The sequence below is a fragment of the Suillus discolor genome, assembly GCF_016758755.1.
Source record: "Suillus discolor strain FC423 chromosome Unknown F5147scaffold_31, whole genome shotgun sequence".
NCBI classification, from domain to species: Eukaryota; Fungi; Basidiomycota; class Agaricomycetes; order Boletales; family Suillaceae; genus Suillus; species Suillus discolor.
The window spans coordinates 642-19070 of NW_024541278.1; the positions used below are offsets into that span (position 1 = coordinate 642).

The 18429-nt window shown below is 48.1% G+C and overlaps 7 protein-coding genes across 7 annotated transcripts; 2 read left to right on the plus strand and 5 right to left on the minus strand.

Moving 5' to 3' along the window:
* Nucleotides 1-245: 245 nt before the first annotated feature.
* On the minus strand, nucleotides 246-750 carry F5147DRAFT_774208 (uncharacterized protein; the record flags this gene model as incomplete). Its single annotated transcript, XM_041441577.1, has 3 exons — nucleotides 246-257; nucleotides 313-422; nucleotides 474-750. The coding sequence occupies 3 exons, from the start codon at nucleotides 748-750 to the stop codon at nucleotides 246-248; spliced, it is 399 nt and encodes a 132-aa protein (XP_041292191.1).
* Nucleotides 751-4168: 3418 nt separating this feature from the next.
* F5147DRAFT_577779 (uncharacterized protein) lies at nucleotides 4169-4512 on the minus strand (the record flags this gene model as incomplete). The annotated part of the gene is made up of 2 exons (XM_041431415.1): nucleotides 4169-4372; nucleotides 4423-4512. Coding segments are annotated over 2 exons (294 nt in total), but the record flags the coding sequence as incomplete, so codon positions are not given.
* Nucleotides 4507-6243, minus strand: F5147DRAFT_696977 (uncharacterized protein). The gene is made up of 5 exons (XM_041437485.1): nucleotides 6037-6243; nucleotides 5854-5977; nucleotides 5550-5791; nucleotides 5411-5505; nucleotides 4507-5359 (listed from the first exon to the last, which is right to left on the minus strand). Exons 1-5 carry the CDS (start codon nucleotides 6160-6162, stop codon nucleotides 4867-4869), a joined length of 1080 nt encoding a protein of 359 aa, XP_041292193.1. The 5' UTR covers nucleotides 6163-6243; the 3' UTR covers nucleotides 4507-4866.
* A 508-nt stretch (nucleotides 6244-6751) lies between these two features.
* On the plus strand, nucleotides 6752-9492 carry F5147DRAFT_203642 (uncharacterized protein). The gene is made up of 4 exons (XM_041428566.1): nucleotides 6752-6987; nucleotides 7035-7537; nucleotides 7592-8277; nucleotides 8330-9492. Exons 1-4 carry the CDS (start codon nucleotides 6774-6776, stop codon nucleotides 9318-9320), a joined length of 2394 nt encoding a protein of 797 aa, XP_041292194.1. The 5' UTR covers nucleotides 6752-6773; the 3' UTR covers nucleotides 9321-9492.
* F5147DRAFT_577797 (TBPIP-domain-containing protein) lies at nucleotides 9410-10487 on the minus strand (the record flags this gene model as incomplete). The annotated part of the gene is made up of 7 exons (XM_041431418.1): nucleotides 9410-9578; nucleotides 9599-9798; nucleotides 9841-9932; nucleotides 9990-10130; nucleotides 10181-10304; nucleotides 10357-10388; nucleotides 10436-10487. 7 exons carry the CDS (start codon nucleotides 10485-10487, stop codon nucleotides 9410-9412), a joined length of 810 nt encoding a protein of 269 aa, XP_041292195.1.
* A 47-nt stretch (nucleotides 10488-10534) lies between these two features.
* On the plus strand, nucleotides 10535-11940 carry F5147DRAFT_696986 (mitochondrial carrier domain-containing protein). The gene is made up of 5 exons (XM_041437486.1): nucleotides 10535-10758; nucleotides 10812-10890; nucleotides 10951-11096; nucleotides 11147-11210; nucleotides 11261-11940. Exons 1-5 carry the CDS (start codon nucleotides 10669-10671, stop codon nucleotides 11860-11862), a joined length of 981 nt encoding a protein of 326 aa, XP_041292196.1. The 5' UTR covers nucleotides 10535-10668; the 3' UTR covers nucleotides 11863-11940.
* F5147DRAFT_696991 (exonuclease II) lies at nucleotides 11941-17466 on the minus strand. The gene is made up of 21 exons (XM_041437487.1): nucleotides 17397-17466; nucleotides 17333-17343; nucleotides 17253-17269; nucleotides 17149-17204; nucleotides 17061-17099; nucleotides 16727-17005; nucleotides 16361-16676; nucleotides 16066-16310; nucleotides 15840-16019; nucleotides 15323-15789; nucleotides 15118-15271; nucleotides 14944-15065; nucleotides 14753-14897; nucleotides 14053-14697; nucleotides 13755-14005; nucleotides 13413-13706; nucleotides 13319-13364; nucleotides 13135-13265; nucleotides 12787-13079; nucleotides 12532-12735; nucleotides 11941-12482 (listed from the first exon to the last, which is right to left on the minus strand). The coding sequence occupies exons 1-21, from the start codon at nucleotides 17398-17400 to the stop codon at nucleotides 12086-12088; spliced, it is 4296 nt and encodes a 1431-aa protein (XP_041292197.1). The 5' UTR covers nucleotides 17401-17466; the 3' UTR covers nucleotides 11941-12085.
* Nucleotides 17467-18429: the final 963 nt, after the last annotated feature.

Here is an 18429-nt window from a genome sequence, read left to right on the forward strand (position 1 = left end):
ACTGACGCACAGCGCGACATTGGGTTACTTATCACAGAGACTTGACGCGACAGCGCGACATTGGGTTACTTACCACAGAGACTGACGCGACAGCGCGACATTGGGTTACTTATCACAGAGACTGACGCGACAGCGCGACATTTACTTACCACAGAGATTGACGCGACAGCACGACATTGGGTTACTTACCACAGAGACTTGACATGATTGACACAACATTTAACATTCATGTATGCTAATTTAACTTACCACAGATACTGACAACAGATATTGACACGACATTTAACATTCATGTATGCTAATTTAACTTACCACAGATACTGACAACAGACACTGCTGCAAACCAACGCGACTGACGCGACCGACGCGTCTGATGTAAACGCGACGTCGCGCGGTAGTATGCCCCATACTACTCGGGACATCTATTTAGGTCAGTGTGACTTGATGCTCGCTCGGTGTCTCATGAAACTTACCAAACTCAGAAGCGTCAAAGACCTTGATTTTGACCGAGTCATTGTGGACGACGTTGATGTGCTTCTGGATAGCTTCACGCTTTTTGAAGACGATCTTACACTCCGGGAGCGGGCAGGTATAACGCCCGTCCGATTGGCCTACAACATGCTCGTTCCCATCAATCAGGAATGTGATAGGGACGGAGTGGTAGCGGTATCGGTGCTTTCGCGCGATCTCGTAGGTCGGGAATGGTCCCATGCCGCATCCTGGATGGTCACAGACGTCGTTGTCGGACATTTATATCAGTAAGCAAAGTGTATGCGATGATAAATTGAGAGATGTTGTACTGTATCGTTGGATGACGGATGAATGGCGCTGGCAAGGTTTTATATGATTTCAAACATATGGGCCTGCGCCTGCAAGGATGGAAAAAAAATACCTGAAGGCGTGGCATGGTGAAAAAAACACGATGGACTAATGACAGCATTTACGGAAATATCAAGAACGAAAGAGGAGACGGCGATCTCGACGCACGACGATCGGAGCAAGGATTCTGTTCGAGCACTCATGATATGTGAGGTTAGGCCATAATACGCGGAAAATAAAGGCTGATGGTCACCGGAAATGAGTCCTCTCATTCGAGGTTCATCCACATGAAGAGACGTGCTTGTCTGTATCCAGTTAATACGATTGAAGCGCCACCTAAAAAAAAACTCTTTAATGTCGGAAGGAATGGAGAGTACAAAAATAAGACACAATGTTCGGTAACATTTGCATCATAGTCGCGTGTCCAATCATGTTCTGGATGGAAGGGAGTCGAATGGCAGCCGTGAACATCGGATGAAAATAAATATTGTTCGTGGATATATGCATTGCGCCCAATGGTGGAGTAAAGCTATTTTTGGACAGTTGAATATTTTGCATGGGCTGAGCGCACATTTACTTTCCATTAGTTGCGAATATCTCAGCAGAATGCCTCTGCAAGCAATCACATCTCGCGACTCATTGCATCGATCGCCAGAAAGTCCATACTTGGACAAGTCCTTGGTTCAAACAAAGATTGCCAAATTATATGCATGAGCCGTCGACCCTGCTGAAAATGCTCGAATAGCACATGCTAGTGACTCATCAAGGGCTTCATGGATCAGGAGGTGACCTAGAACGTGCAGGCATCACAGATGTTCTATGCATGCGGACATGTTCTCCCATGAACTGAGATTCTGTGGCGCACAGGTGATAAAAAATGTGTTTAACCTTACATATGTATTTTCGTCGCTCATGCAGGAAGCCAGCATGGTTCACAAGCATGTCGACATGTGATGGAACGTCCCCAACACATGCTAGCTGACACCTGCAGTCATATATGGTCTTTAAAATCAAGGATGGTCCAAAATAAAACGATTGAATAAGAATATGTCGAGGAACTTGATCACACCAGTGCCCAGCTGTTCTTGACATGTGTTGTATGATACCTGGAGCTGACTGAATCGTCAGTGATGGATGCACCAGAATGAAATGATCTCTTTTCATGAATCATATATGATCCATGACTTCAAACCGATTCGCATCAGGACAGTGATGGACAAAAACAGTACAAAAGGCTCTATGATCTAAATATGCAGGTTAAAGTCGATGGTGATGTAAGAAGCATTCACGGCCTCGATCATCTTCTTCAAAGTGCCGATAGCAAGAAGAAGGCAAGTTGTGAAACGATCCTGCTGTCACCCGAGCCATTAAAGCTGCGGGTTTTAATACTAAGATTCATAAATATACAAGTGGAAAGAGTGCCCTCACAGAACGAGCTCGCAAAACAGCTGCTGGGAATTTACATAATCGTCCATCACAAGCAACTCGGACAGGGCGATGCCTGAAAGTCTAAATAAGTAAGGGTGACGGGTTGACGCCTGATTATAAATAGGTGAGAGTGATGGGGTGATGCCTTAAAGTCTAAATCAGCAAGGGTGACGGGATGACGCATCCAGAAGCAACTCGGACAGGGTGACGGGGTGACGCCTGGATAAGCAAAGGTGACGGGGTGACGCCTATGGATCTAAATGAGGGTGATGGGGTGACGCCTGGCGCCTATGGGTCTAAATAAGGGAGGGTGACGGGGTGACGCCTGGCGCCTATGGGTCTAAATAAGGGAGGGTGATGGGGTGACGCATGGCGCCTATGGATCTAAATAAGGGAGGGTGACGGGGTGACGCCTGGATAAGGGAGGGTGACGCCTATGGATCTAAATAAGGGAGGGTGATGCCCAAGATACTGGATAAGCGAGGGTGACGGGGTGACGCCTATAGATCTAAATAAGGGAGGGTGACGGGGTGACGCCTATGGGTCTAAATAAGCGAGGGTGACGGGGTGACGCTTGTAGCACCAAGGACAGTGCCAAGAGGACATATTGGCGGATGGGAAAAGAAGCGAGGGTGACGGACAGCCACTTACGACACCTCATGGGAAAAAGAAGGGGTGACGCTGACAGCGCCAAGGGCAAAAAATGGCGGATGGGAAAAAAAAAGGTGGGGTGACGGACAGCCACTTACGTGATGGACTTCCATTTGCGGCTGGGGTGACGGGGTGACGTTTACAGGGGTGCGCCCGTCGGACCAAATAGATAGGGCAGCATTAAGAAATGTGGTGAAACTCATATAGTTTCACTTGGAAATTGAGAAAATAGGTGATTTATATTCAGTGATTCAGGATGATAATCGTAGCACACATTGTATCTTATTACCGATGTGTAATATCCATATAAAATTCTATAGAACCCCCTGATAAAACCTATGTGAAACCTATATGAGTCAGATGACTCAGTCATATGATATCAAAAGTATATGACATGAATGTCACTGCTACAGTGAAACATATGTGAAGCCTATAAGAAACTCATATGAAACTCATATGAAAATCAGTCATATGAAAAATGGAAAAGTATATGACATGAACATCACTGCTATAGTGAAACTCATATGAAACTCATATGAAACCTATATGAAACCCATATGAAAAGTATATGACATGAACATCACTGCTATAGTGAAACTCATATGAAACTCATATGAAACCTATATGAAACCCATATGAAAAGTATATGACATGAACATCACTGCTATAGTGAAACTCATATGAAACCTATATGAAACCTATATGAAACCTATATGAAACCCATATGAAAAGTATATGAACATCACTGCTATAGTGAAACTCATATGAAACCTATATGAAACCCATATGAAACTCAGTCATATGACATGAAAAAAGTCACTGGCATACACAAAATCCTCATGAAACCCAGATGAAACCTATGAACTACCCCCCCCTAGGGTGGGCACGGATTCGGGTAAGAAGCACAGGTAAGAAGATAACCAAGTGAAGAACGCACCAGCGAAGTCAAACGGACACGGACGGGACATGGTACGGAGGATCGGAACTGTATACAAGCCTCGGAAATGGACGGACGACCTTCGGATGACTCAGACGAACGCACAGAACTCTCTGAAGGTAAAATGGAGTGTCGAGGAATGTGTATGTGGAATACCTATGAGTTTGGCAGGATACGAGCCCAACGCCAATCCGAGTGCTACATCGGGATCGATAGCATCTGAAGAAACATTGCGCTGAACAAGTCGAAAATTGGCATCAATTGCAAGGAACAGCACATATAAGAATCTGCATTCAATAACATATAAGACACAAAAACAATGAACTACAGACATTAAAACTCACTTTGACTCAGGCGGAGCACTTGCCCAATCACAGGTAAATTCTTTCCTGGATGGGGGCAAGCTGGACACATCACCGCACATGCACCAGGTTGCATGGCAGCAATAGTTCCAGGATGATGGCCCTGGCCAGACCGTTTGATTTGCTTCAAAAAGTGCCACTCTCGCATCATGCATAGAAGTGACTCGTAGCAATCCTGAATTCACTTGTTAGTTTGCTAGCAGATAAGTTTGAAAAACCATGTACCTTTGGTGTGTGAATGCCTGTATTGTTAGTCAATCGTACAATGGTGTGATAAAACTCGAGGGCAGATGCTTTGGACTCAAAGGATAGGAGAACCTACGTTCGAGATACATAAGCACCAGCCACAGCCCCCAGCGAGTAGGCATCCTCCTGTAAATCCCACATCGCATACGGAGGTTGAAGATACAGCAAACACATCAAGAGACAGTAACCAAGGTTGCTATATTCCAGTTCGTGGGTATGGTCCAAACAGTAACATCAAACAGCATGAGTCAACCAACCCAAAGAGCCGAAGTAAAAAATGAACAAGTCCGTCGCTGCATATAACAACAATCGTCTCCAGTAAAGGTAAAACAGATAACCCATCACCATCATGAATGTCAGCGTACAGGTGCAGGTATATTAATATATGCAAGTCTAAATGATATAGTCAATGGCACACTGGATTCATGAGAGGAAGATCATTGCGAAGAGGGTACCGGTGACACCCGCAAGGGTCGAAACGCCAAGAGCGACGGCACCGCCGGTCTGAGTTGCAGCAGCAGCACCAGCTGAGTTCGAGCCAGTCCCAGTGGCCTTAGCACCGCCACTTGCTGAAGCGGAGACGCCAGTAGGGGTAACGGTGGCGATACCGGTGTAGAGAGCAGAGCTGGCATAAGTCACGCAGTTGGATGAGGCGGGAGTGAAAGCTGTGTAGGGTGGGTCGACAGCGGCGGAATCCGGCTGGCTGTAAGTCATGGTGACGCCGCCGGTGACGTAAAGACCAGCAGGAATCTTGAGATCAGAGTCGCAGACCTCGAAGGTACCGTTCTGGGCATTGTTGGGCATGTTGTAACTGCAACCCATGCGGTCGTAGATGTTCTGGCAGTAAGCGGACTGGTTTGCGCTGCTGGAAGCAGGATCACAAATTGTGATACAGAAGGCATCGCCACCCATGAAGCTGCGGTACATGAGAACGAGAACGGGAATTGATTTTAGTTCAACGACTTACTTCGTCCAGTCGATAACTTGCTGGTAGGAGTTGTTGTTGCCACCGTTGCTTGGGAACGCGTTGGAATACATCAAACCTCCAAGAGGGTTCCCACGCTGTCACAGTCAATTTAACTCTAATCGACAAACGTGAGACTCACAAGGTCAGCACCGTGAGGGTCGAGCTCTCCTCCGTAGTCTTGAGCATTCATGTTAATCTGAGTCTGGTCGATAAAACCAGCAATTTGAATGTACTCCGATGTAACGAGATACTGAACACCCTGGAGGGCACCATTGGGGATGAGACGAGTGCCGTGGCCAGGCTTTGTGCACCATGCAACCTCCTCTTGTTCGGTATCGCCGATAGTGGAGTTAGGGATGGGCGGTGCCCACAAGCAGAAGTCTGAAAACAATACGGACATTATGAGCGATGAACGCGTGCAGAGCTGTTAACCAGAGACGCACCGTCAATGTGGTTCACCATTGAGGTTTGGCACAAAGAGTTCTGGTTCTGTGTGGTGGAGTTGCAAATGTTATAGCCGGTCTGAGGGCCACGGATAGCAGCGGTGTTGTAGTCGACCTGGTAGGGCTTGAAAAATTAATGCCATGTGAACACGGTGCACAACGAGAGAGGGCCTGAAAGCTCACAATTCCTGACGGGTAGGCATAAGTCTTGTCGACAAGTGGTGTTGGGTCAGCTGGGTCGGGTTGAGCAAGGGCGAATTTTGAAGTGACAGCGATGGCTAAAAGCACGGAAAGAGTGGAACGAGACATATCTCAAAGTTGGTGGTGGTGATAGAAGTAAAGAAACAAAGAACGCTTTGGTTTTGTAATGGAGGGAAGCGAGGAAAAAAATGAGGCCAAATGTGTAGTCGGATCAAAGTCTCATATAGTTTGACAAAAATAATTTCAGACACCGGAAATAGAATGTTGACAGCTATATTTATATCACATGAGGCTTCCTGCTTGAACATAGCAATAGTAAGTACGGGTATTTGTCGCGTTGACATTAATTAATATTGGCTTCAGACTTTGCAGGGAATTTAAAATTGACTTATTACTTGTGTGATTTTAGTCACAACTTGAATGCGGCTACTGATCTGATCATGTTGACAGTTGAAGGGAGTTGCGAAACGTTACCGGTTAACGTTTACCCCTGGGCCCGAACGTTGCCATTAATATGTGGTCGAACTCATAGCTGGTGGAACAATGATAGAGTAATCCAGTACGTAGGAGAGCTTAGCTCCTATGACGTTACTAGTCCAACCATGTGCGTCATTATGACTGCCAGTACTCCTTTTCTGTCACGAGCTCCTATAAATATTGTGTCTTTATAACGCTCCACTCTCCCCAACAGTCTGATGTCAACTTCCCAACAACACACCATGGACAAATTATCTTCTGTTATCGCTGCTCTCGACGCAGGCAAGCTCCCCACCCAGGAGCAGGCGGATACCGCAATCGATTGGACACTCCAGAATATCATTGCGAGCGTCGAATCTCCTGATGCGGGAAAGATCAGCGAGTCGGGAGAAGTTCTTGCACGCGGTATACAAGACCTCCTCATTGCATACAAGAAGCTTGGGGACAACAAAAATCGTGAGCACCTCGACTTTCCTCAATTTCAAAATCTAATTGCGGTATAGATGACAACCTTTTGCAACAAGTCCTTTGGCACCTCTCTGAGGGAGATTTCGCAGACATGCGTGTAGAAGGAATTGATACAGATAAAGCGTCCGCCGATCTCCAATCCATCCGCTCCACCATTCGTGCTCTTCTGCACATTCTTTGGACCAACGTCAGTGATGAAGCAACTGTCCTCCTGAATGACTTTGCGTCTTTTGCACGTCTGGCAATGGCTGACCTCGCAGGGGACATTGAAACCGGAGCCGTTTACACTAAGGAAAGTCTACGCGAGCTCGACACAGGAGTGCGGCAAGGTGAGCGGGACAACCTGGGGCGCAAGCGAAAGACCCCTGAAGAAATCGAACGGGAGCGTGAGCAAGACACAAAAGCGAAATTTGAGAACACCATGGATGCTGCGAAAGAGACGGGATCTAAGGCTATAGGCGTCGGGCAAGAGGTGAAGGCATCCGCTGAAGAAGCGGCTGAGCGTACACGTATTCGCCTGCAGCAGACTTATTATAATGTCCGTTTTCTTTTCTTTAGCAAACCTTGCCGGTGCTGACAGTACTTTGCGCAGATCTGTGAACGTGCGCAGAAGGATGAGAACTACCATCACGCCATCTCCACACTTTTCAACATCGTATCGAAGTGGATTAACAAGTCTCTTGATACTGCCACTGATATCAACGAGTCCACATCGCTCGAGTCCTTCATTGACGATCCATCGAAAGAGAAGCATGTCCTCAAAGCCCTTTATGGTATCCGTACGCTCGTCGAGCGTGTCGCAGGTGGCAAGTCTTTGGATGACGTCTTCGCCAAGGCCCGTCTGTGCGCCGTACACGTCAGGAACGACAAAGACCTGAAGAGCTGGTTCAATGATTTCTTCGCTCATGTCCGGAAGAGCCTCGACGAGCCTACCTATGCACGATCAGAAGAAGCTCATCACATGCTCCACCAGCTCGCAGAGCGCTGGAAGCAGCTTCTTGATCAAGACTCAAATGCAGGGCGTAAGTGGAAAGAGGATGTACGGGCTCTCAGGCACGAGCTTCGTGATTTCCAACAGGCGATCGCAAGGGATGCAGACTTGCAGCGCGTGCGGAAGGCACATGCTATGTTCGGTAAAGATTTGGCGCAGAGCGTTGGCACGGGCGGACGCATTGGTATGCAGTTTGCCCTCGATCAAGCCTCATGGTTCTGGCAGGATGTCTTCAACGTTTATGCGCCACGCCTCTTGAGCGTCATCAAGGACATTCCGACTCCAAGGTAGGTTCAGGGTTAACTGCGCATTTCCATCATTCGCTGACGAGCTTGACAGAACCGAGTATGTTGATAATGAGATCGAATTTGTCCTCGAGAATTTCGACATCTCGTCGTTGAGCTTGCTTCCTGGGCACGTCTACATCCGCAATATCACTGACGTCGACATCACCGCTCCCGCCGGATCGCAGTCAACCACCACTGCCGTTGGCACACTCACGCACATTCGGATGCAAGCAGTCCAGCTCGCGCTCAAGGAGGTATCATTTTTCTATAGGGACAAGGTTGCTATTGTCGGGCCCAAGGACTTCACAGGTCTCATAGAGTTCAATCTGCCACCAAAGGGTATCGATATCGATCTCAAGTTCTGCTTGATCCCAAACACGCCCCAAGGTCTTAAGGAGCGCGAGCGTCTTGGACGGTTCTTCAAGATCGAGCGCATCGAGGTGAATGTGGCGGAAGATATCAACATGCAAGTCAAGCAGTCCAACCACCCCATCCTTGCATCCGTCTTCAGGCCTGTCATCATGCTTCGCTTCCGCGAAGCGATTTCACGCACCCTGGAGGAGCAGATCCGGGGGCTGTTCGATACTACCGACGCTTTGGCGTTTGATATTGGGCGACGTTCAGAGGTGTTCAAGGATGCTGGGCTTGGGACTACCTCGTCTGTCGTTGCTGCAATGTGGAGCGAGATAGGGAAGCTCCGGCGGATGGAAGGTGGTTTGCTGTCTGGCTGGAGAGCAACTGGAACAGGAGTCATCAAGGATGATTTGGGCGGCAACGCAAAGATTGCGATGGGCGCGGAACCACAAATTCTTTCGGGGGAGAAGAGAGGTCCTTTAGGAACTCATGCGGAGCCGCTTGCAGAAAGGATCCCGGGTGTGGATGTTGGAGGCGCCTTGGAAGGTGCTACGACTACCGTCGAACGAGTAGAGCAAGCCGGGAAGGAAGGTCTAAAGCAGGTGCAGAGTTTCAAGCAAAGCGTTGATCATAAGAAGAGGGAGGAGGAGAAGCGGAGGGGATGGCAGAGCCCAGCATTCGATATTTAATCATCGATGACTCATTTTCTCGGTCTTTATCGCGATGTTTACAAGCACATGAATAAACGGACAGTTGTGCAATAAGCCGAGATGATCGACTATTCCCGCTTCCTCTTAAGGTTACTACGCGCGTTTGTACCTTGTATGGCACACAAAGGTCCCTTCTCGAGTGTCTTGTGTTCTGTAGTATCGAACTCCATCCCTAGATCTTCCAGGAGCATTTCGGCCTCTTGAGGTGGGAGTGAATCCGTCGCAAGCTGCCAAAACCTAGCCTGGTAATCAGTAACACGACTGGATGCATCGGATGCGTTGATGGTCTGGAAGTGTCAGTAGGTAGGCAAAAAACTAACGTCATGAAGACTTTTCTTCGGCGAGTCCATTCCGCTCGCCATTTCGCCCAGTCGGCATCGATCTTGACGAGTTCCTCAGCAGAAATGAGCGGTGCACCAGAGCGAAGGGGGACGAGTCTGTCGGTGAGTTGCGCTATCTTTGTTGGGACAAAAGCAGGTCATATTGGTTCCCTCAAAACCGGTGAGAGTCGTGTACTTACTTCCTTATTCGTACTCGCAATCTGGGCCTCGAGTTCTTCGTCCGTTGGACAATTTTTGAGTTTTGATAGTTCTTTCGGGGTTGAGATTACATATAAGGGGACTGTATCTGCTTGCGTTCAGTGCTTACCTGCTGTTATAGCTTTGACCTCTACCGCAAGTACGTTGTTACTGTCCTCGACCGTCTTGCACTCGACCTCAAGTTCTGTAAGCTTGTCAGCAGGAACCGTGTCAATGCTAGCCTGATTGGCAACAAAGAAGCTCGTTTTCCCTCGATAGGTCGTAAATGCAAGAAGCTCTGACTTGTAAAACTATACACACCATATGTTTTCTGCACAATCTCCCTCCTTTCTGCTAGAGCGACGAGGATCTTCTGCGTTGCAGCCTTCGGCACTGCACCTTTCAGGTTGGCAGCGACGTCTACAGCACCAAATGGACGGTTCATCTGTTGCATGTCATGTCAGTATAGCGCATATATGCGCCTTTTTCTGGGTCACTCTTTTCAGATATTGCAATATTGCATCTTCGGCTAATGCGAAATGAGAAAAGCATGAAGGAGTAGCAATTGGGCCTCACCTTCTTGACCTTTGAGAACCTTGACATCTGAGCTTTTCGCTTTACTTGCCATTGTCAGTTGTGAGAGCGATGTTGGAGCGATGTCGATGATCCGGGTCAGTTGATTCTGCCTTCTGGAGTCACGTGAAGAAATTCGCTTGTGATTGTCTATTTCGGCTTTGCTTCGGGGGAGTAACATCCTCCGCTTCCTGTATGACTGCGTCGTCCAGTACATAGCGACAGCTGGGGTATTCATGAATTCTACTGTCTCTCACCAGCGAGACAAACTTTCACTCGATTCTACTATTCGATCTGGAATTGCTGGTGGTTTGGCAGGATGCATCGTATGCTTCGTTTTTCTCATGCTCTCTGTGGCTCATTGACACCGCATATATAGGCAAAGACGGCCGTGGCCCCCCTTGACAGAGTCAAGATCCTTTTCCAAGCCTCAAACCCTGATTTCCAGAAGTATGCTGGTATGTATAGTCGACAGCGTATCTCCGCATCTACCTCCGGACTGACTTCATCCCTCAAAGGAACTTGGACTGGAGCTTATCGAGCCGGACTCGCAATATATAGAGATGGTGGTGCCAGAGGATTGCTTCAAGGCCACTCCGCGACTCTTCTACGCATATTTCCATACGCAGCCATAAAGTTTATGGCCTATGACCAATGGAGAGCGGTACGTCAACTATTTCATATGTGTACGCACTTACTTACTGTACCATACAGCTTGTGATACCTGATAGGGATAAAGAAACAAATTTTAGACGGTTTACTGCTGGCGCTCTTGCAGGTGAGCCGGGCCCTCAGTCATATATTTTCATTCAATCGTATTCGCCACAGGCATGACCTCCGTTACTTTCACCTACCCACTCGAGTTGGTCCGCGTGCGCATGGCGTTCCATAGTCGACTGTCTAGCTCTTCCGACCAGATGCGTCCCTCCTTTCTCAGAGCTATGCGCGTCATATATAACGAAGGTTCCACGTCTTCCCCTGCAACGCGGACCACAGGGGCGCAAATCTTTGAACGCTTTCCCGTTCTAAAATTTTACCGTGGCTTTACCGTGACCATGGTGGGCATGATTCCCTACGCCGGCACGGCATTTCTCACTTGGGATTTCTTGCGGGCGCATTTTTTCCCAGTCATAGATGACCACTCCAAGCGACCTCACCCCATGGCAAATCTCGCCATTGGAGCTGTTTCTGGTGCAATTTCACAGACTGTGTCGTATCCCTTTGAGGTTGTTCGTCGGCGAATGCAAGTCGGAGGTTTGACTAGACCAGATAGGTGGCTACGGTTGGGAGAGACTGTGCGTGCTGTGTACGCAAGCGGAGGGTGGAGAGGTTTCTACGTCGGATTAGGAATAGGCTACTTGAAGATCATACCCATGACTGCCATCAGTTTCGCTGTTTGGCAAGGAGGCAAAAGCCTGCTGGGTGTCTAGATATCAGGCTATTCATCCGTCGCAACATAACATTTTTCCGTGCAAACATTGGGGGGCCATTGTCCTCAGGGCCAAAAACGCGAACTCTGGTGGACACGACCTTGAGCGATTGATGTGGTCAAGTGAGTATCATCCAGGACTGACATCGAACAAATAACATGCAAATCAAACTACATGAGGACGAAAGCAAGGCTACAGATAGGTAGGTAAAAATACACGGAGCTCATGAAGAGTCGGGGTGAACGACACCTCGTCCCCTTCCTCGGTAACCCCTTCCTCTCCCGCGATCAAGATGCGACATATATCCTCGTCCTCGAAAACCACCTCTAGGATGTGGATAAGGGCGATGGACTGCACCGCCTCTGCTTGGTGCACCATTTTCATGAGAGGAAGGCTGGTTGTTAGTGTTCATGGAAGGTTGCGATATCGATCCAGAAGCTTCGCCTCCTGAGGTGCCTTCCGTTGTTGATGTAGGACGACCGTTTATTGCAGGTCCACCACGCCCATTTGGCGATCCTGCGTAGCCATTAAAGGGAGGGCCTCCACGAGGTACGCGAGGGACAAGCCCTCCACGACCCCGGTTCGGATTGGACATAATTGCTACGGGTGGTTGGTGTTGGCTGTGCGAAAGTTAGCACCGTATATAACCCGCGAGCACAGGGACTTCACCTCTGTGCAGCAGAACGGAATCCAGCAACAGCGTGATGCCCAGGAGCAGGCTGGATGGCTGGATACGGACCAGATCGAGGTTTGAAAGGAACGTTTGGGCGAGGAGGATAAGTTGAACCAGGGGAGGTAGAAGCGATGAATTGGGGGTTGCTTAGGTTTAGACATGAGTTGAACTCTACAGTCGAACCTCGATACTGAGAACATCTACGAATTACAAGTTTAAGTGTCTCAGGCCAGAAGAAGTGTTCCACTAACCTGTCCCCAAGCGTCGTACCGGACATAAATGGCACGTCCCACACGACATCCATCGACTTTGTGTTCAAGCCAACGACAACGCCCTTCGCAGACAACGGAACTCCACCTGAATCTTGAACCATAGTCACCCTGTCTCCCAAAGCAAAGTGCTGGTTCTGAAGTCGATAGATAGCGTGCGACGGTTTCAGAACTGCGTGGCGAGGGATGTTCTTCACAATGGCTTTCTTGATTGTCGCTTTAGACCTGTTCTTATTGATGTCATCAGCAACCTGTTCGATTTCTTTGACAGTGCTCTAAAGGCAGCTTTGAGTGAAACACGATTCGGTGTAAATGGTGATTCTGATATACCTTCGCTAGGTTGTCCGAGAAGAGGGAAACTGGTTCGAGATCTCGGACCCCCTTCAATTTGAGCCACGACTTTACTTCCTTGACCCTGGCATCAGCGTGAGAGTTAAAGATGTCTGTATCACGGGCCATATCTGTCATCCTGGAGTTGAGATCAAGGAATGGTTAAGCTAGTCTAACATCTTACCGTCGCCTCCTTGGTCCAGAATCGCGAAGATTTCTGGGAATTTATCCTGCAAAGAACTGAGTTCCAATTCAAATGCGATTTCAATAGAACCAACCTTATATTCACGAATGAGGTCAACTGCCTTCTCGCTAAACTCCCAATAGCGACCGGTCTTCAGCGAGTAATCAATAACCTTCAAGCTCTTAGCCTCGAACTTGATGCTTAATCCGAGATTGTTCTTCTGATGATCGGAGGTGAGAACCATGAAGCTAGATGTGATCTTAGAGAGCGCTCTGGGTGATATGCCGATTGCAGAAGCTGCTTTGAACGATGGCAAGTAGTGCTGAGAAACACGGCTGTCGACAATAGTCTTGAATTTGTTGTTCTCCGTTTTATCTGAAGGAAAGAACTACGAGGTCATTTAGAAAGATAAATCGTGGTAGACGTTGTAACATACCGCCAAGATAACAGACAAAGCACTGTCGGTAGTTGAAGACACCTGGGCAGCCGCACCATACGCATGTTCGCCTAGGAAGAAAATGTTCGTTCCGTCGGGAAATTCCTCCGACAGAGGTGGAGCATCCTTCTCGAGGAATCTGGGATCTTCAGATGCAACTTCTGAGATGACCATCTGGACGGCTTGTTCGAGTTCTTTTTCGGGTCCTTCGTAGTCCTTAACTAATGCGCCTGATTCCAAGCGTTTCAAACCTGCACGAATGTGTAAAAATGAACGTCCATAAAATACCAGCACGCACCTTTTAGCGGACGGACGTGCACTAGGACATCGACGTCACCAGTGATCACTCCACATTTCTTTGAATATATCGACTCAATCCGCTCAGCCTTGCCTCTCCAATGGCTTAAGCCCTGGTGGGAATGTGGATTTGAAACAACCTTTTCCGGGGTGCCAGGTACGATTACCAACTTCTCATAACTGAACAACGAATCGGACACGGCAGTGACTAGCCCCTCTTGCAAAAAGGGCCAACCGATGAAAGTGCGTTTGCCAACCATTTCCATAGCAATGTCCTCTACCTTGCGGTTTTCGTGAGGATTTTGTATGTGAACTACCATCGACTTATTGCGGCTTTCGGAATTGTGTACATTGACACCATGAAATCCTAGTTGCGCTGTGTGGGGTAATGTATCCAGCGAGGGGAATCCAGCGAGGGCCTTCGCACCGAGGCATACACCTTCACATAGTCCAGGCACGAGATGGAGTCCGTCAAGAGTTGGCAAATCGAAGGATTCCATCTTGCACGTGCAACGATATATGGGAGGGAAGAAGTCTGGCAACGATGAAGGGTAGACTGTGGGTTCTCCAGGATTGAAGAAGAATTTAGTACTGGTTCCAAAGTCATTGCGGCGGCGTTCTTCTGGAGTCAACCTGTGTTCTCGGGCTGCACACATGGAGCGATGACGAACTACAGCCAAAAAGCGGAACTTGCCACTCACAATGCATTGCTTGTAACAGCCGCTGCTCATCAATGAAGGGGATCTTAACGATCGCTTCCCATTCTTGCTTCTTCCCATTTAGATCTTGCTCGAATTCGAGGGGGTAGAAATCCAATATTGGTGAATTTGGATCGTACATTAGATCCTATGAGTGATTAGTTTAATGCACGGCACAGGGCCACTGAACATACTTGATATGCTAACGGTATGTGATCCATGCTTGCGGACGGGAGGACGCCCATCAGTTGTTCGAAAGGATGGAAAGGTTTACCCAGCTCGAATGAGAACAACATGTCGCCAAGGCCGCGTAGATCTTGGAGAAATCGTGAGCGTAGTGTAATGAGGACAAAGACTGCAAAAAGTACCAGATATCCGTGGTGCGTAATGGTAGTTGTAAAACCAACCCCATGAGGCGATCCCGCTGTAATAGTAGTGCATAACCCATTGTAGGCCCTCTACATAGCGGTATATCAAGTCGTGCATATCTTCGGGATCGTCAAAGGAGATTTCGAGTTTCTCCTATGGTGCAAACGGTTGGTTTGAAGAACAGTATGTGATGCGGGAACGCACCTTGTAATATCCTCTCTTCCATTCCGCCATTTTGTCATTGATGGATTGTTCGTGTCGAGCGTCGAAACCCCCACCTTCATCATCATCCACCACAGGTGCCTTGTCGAATTTCTTCAACACTCGATCCACTGCAGCCCTGCCTTCTTCATCTTCCTCGTCTACGTCTTCCCACTCATCCTCAGTATTTTCGTCTCCGTTAGATCGCTCGACATCAGGTTCTGCTGATGGTTCGTCCGAAACTCCGGGAATTCGCCACGTAACAAGATTCTGGTCCTCCTCATCGTACTCATCCCAAGTAACAGACAGATGCAACTCCTCCGCCAGGGTGCTGATGAACTTCCGTTCCCGGGCGGGAAACGTATTAGGCATTGTTAGGGTTGTAGTTCGGTGCTGCGTCGATTTCCTGCGATTTTGCAAGACAAACTGTTGTACTTGATCGAAAATGTCCCGTTCGGGGCGCGTAAGAACTAACATGAATTAATTGTTGGTTGTTGACACGAGGAGTAGAGAACTGTACCAAGCTTAGCACGCTTGCGCGCAAGTTCCATTTCTTGGACTTGTTTGCTCCGTTTTCCCTTGAACCAATTCGAGTCCGCGTATTCTTTCTCGTAGATCTCTCGCTCCCATATGGTCATTTCGTCCAGGACGACCTGCAGTCGCTGGGTATTAATGACCCCGCCCTCATTTATATAACCATCTGAAACGATGAGCCAATGTGCGACATAACGAAGTTCAGGACTTACCCAGTGACGGTAAAACCTTCTTGTACACGTCGAACAGGCGCTCCAGTCCGTTCTCGTGGATGTGCAAGTCCGGAAGATTAGGTAGGAAATCGTTTCCGACGAAGACTGCCAGTAGAATGAAGTCATCAATGACTCGCTCTAGGCTGTAAGCAAATGCGAGAGTGTCTTCTATATCACGAAACTCAAGGTCCAGGTATTCACGCATTAACGAGAGATGTAGGAGGTAGAAGTTGAGGTTCTCCAGGCTTGCGCTGGCGTTCAGTAAATCTGCCTATGCACGAAAACTACGAAATACCTGATGTTACCCTTCTTCTTCGCAGCCGGCCCGAACTTTACTTCCTCTCGCAGGAGACAGAAGTGGGGATCATGACTCAGAAGGCCAAGCATGATGAGGTCGGCATCAAGACCGTACAAGCAATGCCGCACGTTCGGGTTATAATCAGGTTGGGCTCTCGATAGTCGAATGTATTCCATGATCTTGTGTTCACCTTCACCCGGCACTTCGTGACCGGACAATACAACTTGCACGCCACGCCAATTAGCATCTTCGGTAATCTTCTTGTTGATAAAATATCGTAGCTGTGCGGATAGCCTGACCATGAAAGGAGTACCTGAGACAGAATAATCAACATGATGCCATATGAAACAACGTAGCACGCACCTGGCGTAATGCAATTACTATCAAACGCTTTCTCTTCTGGTAGTTTTTCTCCTTTCGACTCTGCCTTCTCCCTGACTTCTTTCGCTTCCTTGGCAGTGCGAAACCGTCGACTTCGTTGCTGGTTCATCTTTGCCCGAGGAGCCACGCCATCCACTGCCATAAAAAAAAGTTTCTTTGGCTTTATCTTACCGAATAGCAAGTCCACATATGCGAATATTGCCGTGAATATTTGCTCTTCGGACATTCTGAAGTGCGCATCTTCATCATTTGGATGCGAGCCTAGAATGAAATTTGAACGCCAGTTTACACCGTATCTCCAGGTACTAGTACTTACAGTTATGAATGATTCCATTGAAATCGAGATAGAGATTATCTATTCGAAGACTTCAGCGCAAGAATACTAAGTAAGTCTAATAACTCACCAAATTCTGGAATCTTGTTCTCCTCGATCAACTGCGAGGTAAGCGGATACCGCTCACTACCGAGAAATCAGCTTCTGTGGTCGAATAATGGACGACTGGCTCACGAGATATAACGGAAAAACTACAACACGAAGGACATTCAGAAGGGTTGAGTGCATATTTCACAGATAAAAGAAGCGCGAACCTTGGGGATTCCTAGAGATTGGATAAATGTGAGCATATACATCAACCTTACCAGACAGACATACCCATAACAAGGAAAGGAAGAGTACAGTTACTGTGAGGATCAGGATCGGTGACGATTCTCGAGGTTGAGACGGAAAAGGCGTATTACGTAAGCGACGCGCTGCACAGCCAGCTAAGTACTACATCACAATCAAACTCTGTCCAGACTCCAGCAGGCTGGCAGCCTGGAGTGGTGGTTGAAACGTTGATCATCAATTACCCCGGAAGTTGCCTGGTATAGGCTGTGGTACTCATTGTTCGACTTGGATAATCTGAAAACCTGAAACAGAGTCGTCACTTCTGGGACCTTGGAGCCTGAGCCTTTTTTTTCTGACAGCGCCGACCTCGGGCGGTGCCCTCCATCATGATTCTCTCTGGGGATAACGCTTAGACTGATCAATCCAAGTAACTCGGGGTAGTCTTTGGATGGTCCTTCCGGACGACTCCAGAGAGAGCCGACGTTCGGACATTGGACACTCTCAGCACGGAGCCCCAATCCTTATTTATAGGCAATCATCACCGCACTGGAAACGCTAATAATACTACGAAATTGTGGTGCTTTGGGCTTGTGAGTTTCTTTCATTTGCTGTACATGTAATCTAGCTCAGCAATCTGACAACTAGCTAGGAATGATCCGATTATAAAGTTAGCCCGACTTCAAATATCATATATCATATATCATACCTGCTATGCCTTTCCTTGATCCACATGGCTACATTGGGACGAGGCCGCCTTACTAAGACCTTGCAAATTCCCTGGGATCGGGCCTCTGTTATCCAACCGGTTCCAACGGCCCCCATACCTTTCCGCCGAATAATGATATTTCGAAGAGCAAACCTATCTTTGCTCCTTATGCGTGTCCCGTATATTGAAACACGGGTCATACTGTCCGTCGCACCCTTGTGGCATTATAGCCCGATGACCGGGGCAGAGAGCGAGGGGTACGCATGAGGCGACCGTTGATTTGGAGGTGCCTCTTCAACCTTGGATTAGCCTATACGTTCCGTGGGCCGAGCCAGCGATGCGGAAGCACTGCTGCCGATGCTCATGGAGATA

Bases quoted from the DNA above. Each gene is read 5' to 3' on its own strand.
- F5147DRAFT_203642 (XM_041428566.1), top strand. From the start codon at position 6,774: ATGGACAAATTATCTTCTGTTATCGCTGCTCTCGACGCAGGCAAGCTC. The intron at 7,538-7,591 runs GTCCGTTTTCTT...TACTTTGCGCAG, and splicing joins TGCAGCAGACTTATTATAAT to ATCTGTGAACGTGCGCAGAA. The intron at 8,278-8,329 runs GTAGGTTCAGGG...CGAGCTTGACAG, and splicing joins AAGGACATTCCGACTCCAAG to AACCGAGTATGTTGATAATG.
- F5147DRAFT_696977 (XM_041437485.1), bottom strand. From the start codon at position 6,162: ATGTCTCGTTCCACTCTTTCCGTGCTTTTAGCCATCGCTGTCACTTCA. The intron at 5,506-5,549 runs GTGAGTCTCACG...TGACTGTGACAG, and splicing joins ACCCTCACGGTGCTGACCTT to CGTGGGAACCCTCTTGGAGG. The intron at 5,360-5,410 runs GTAAGTCGTTGA...CATGTACCGCAG, and splicing joins CAAGTTATCGACTGGACGAA to CTTCATGGGTGGCGATGCCT.
- F5147DRAFT_696991 (XM_041437487.1), bottom strand. The intron at 15,790-15,839 runs GTACAGTTCTCT...AATTCATGTTAG, and splicing joins GCGCAAGCGTGCTAAGCTTG to TTCTTACGCGCCCCGAACGG. The intron at 13,707-13,754 runs GTATGTTACAAC...ATGACCTCGTAG, and splicing joins CTTTGTCTGTTATCTTGGCG to TTCTTTCCTTCAGATAAAAC.
- F5147DRAFT_696986 (XM_041437486.1), top strand. From the start codon at position 10,669: ATGAATTCTACTGTCTCTCACCAGCGAGACAAACTTTCACTCGATTCT. The intron at 10,891-10,950 runs GTATGTATAGTC...CATCCCTCAAAG, and splicing joins TGATTTCCAGAAGTATGCTG to GAACTTGGACTGGAGCTTAT. The intron at 11,211-11,260 runs GTGAGCCGGGCC...TATTCGCCACAG, and splicing joins TACTGCTGGCGCTCTTGCAG to GCATGACCTCCGTTACTTTC.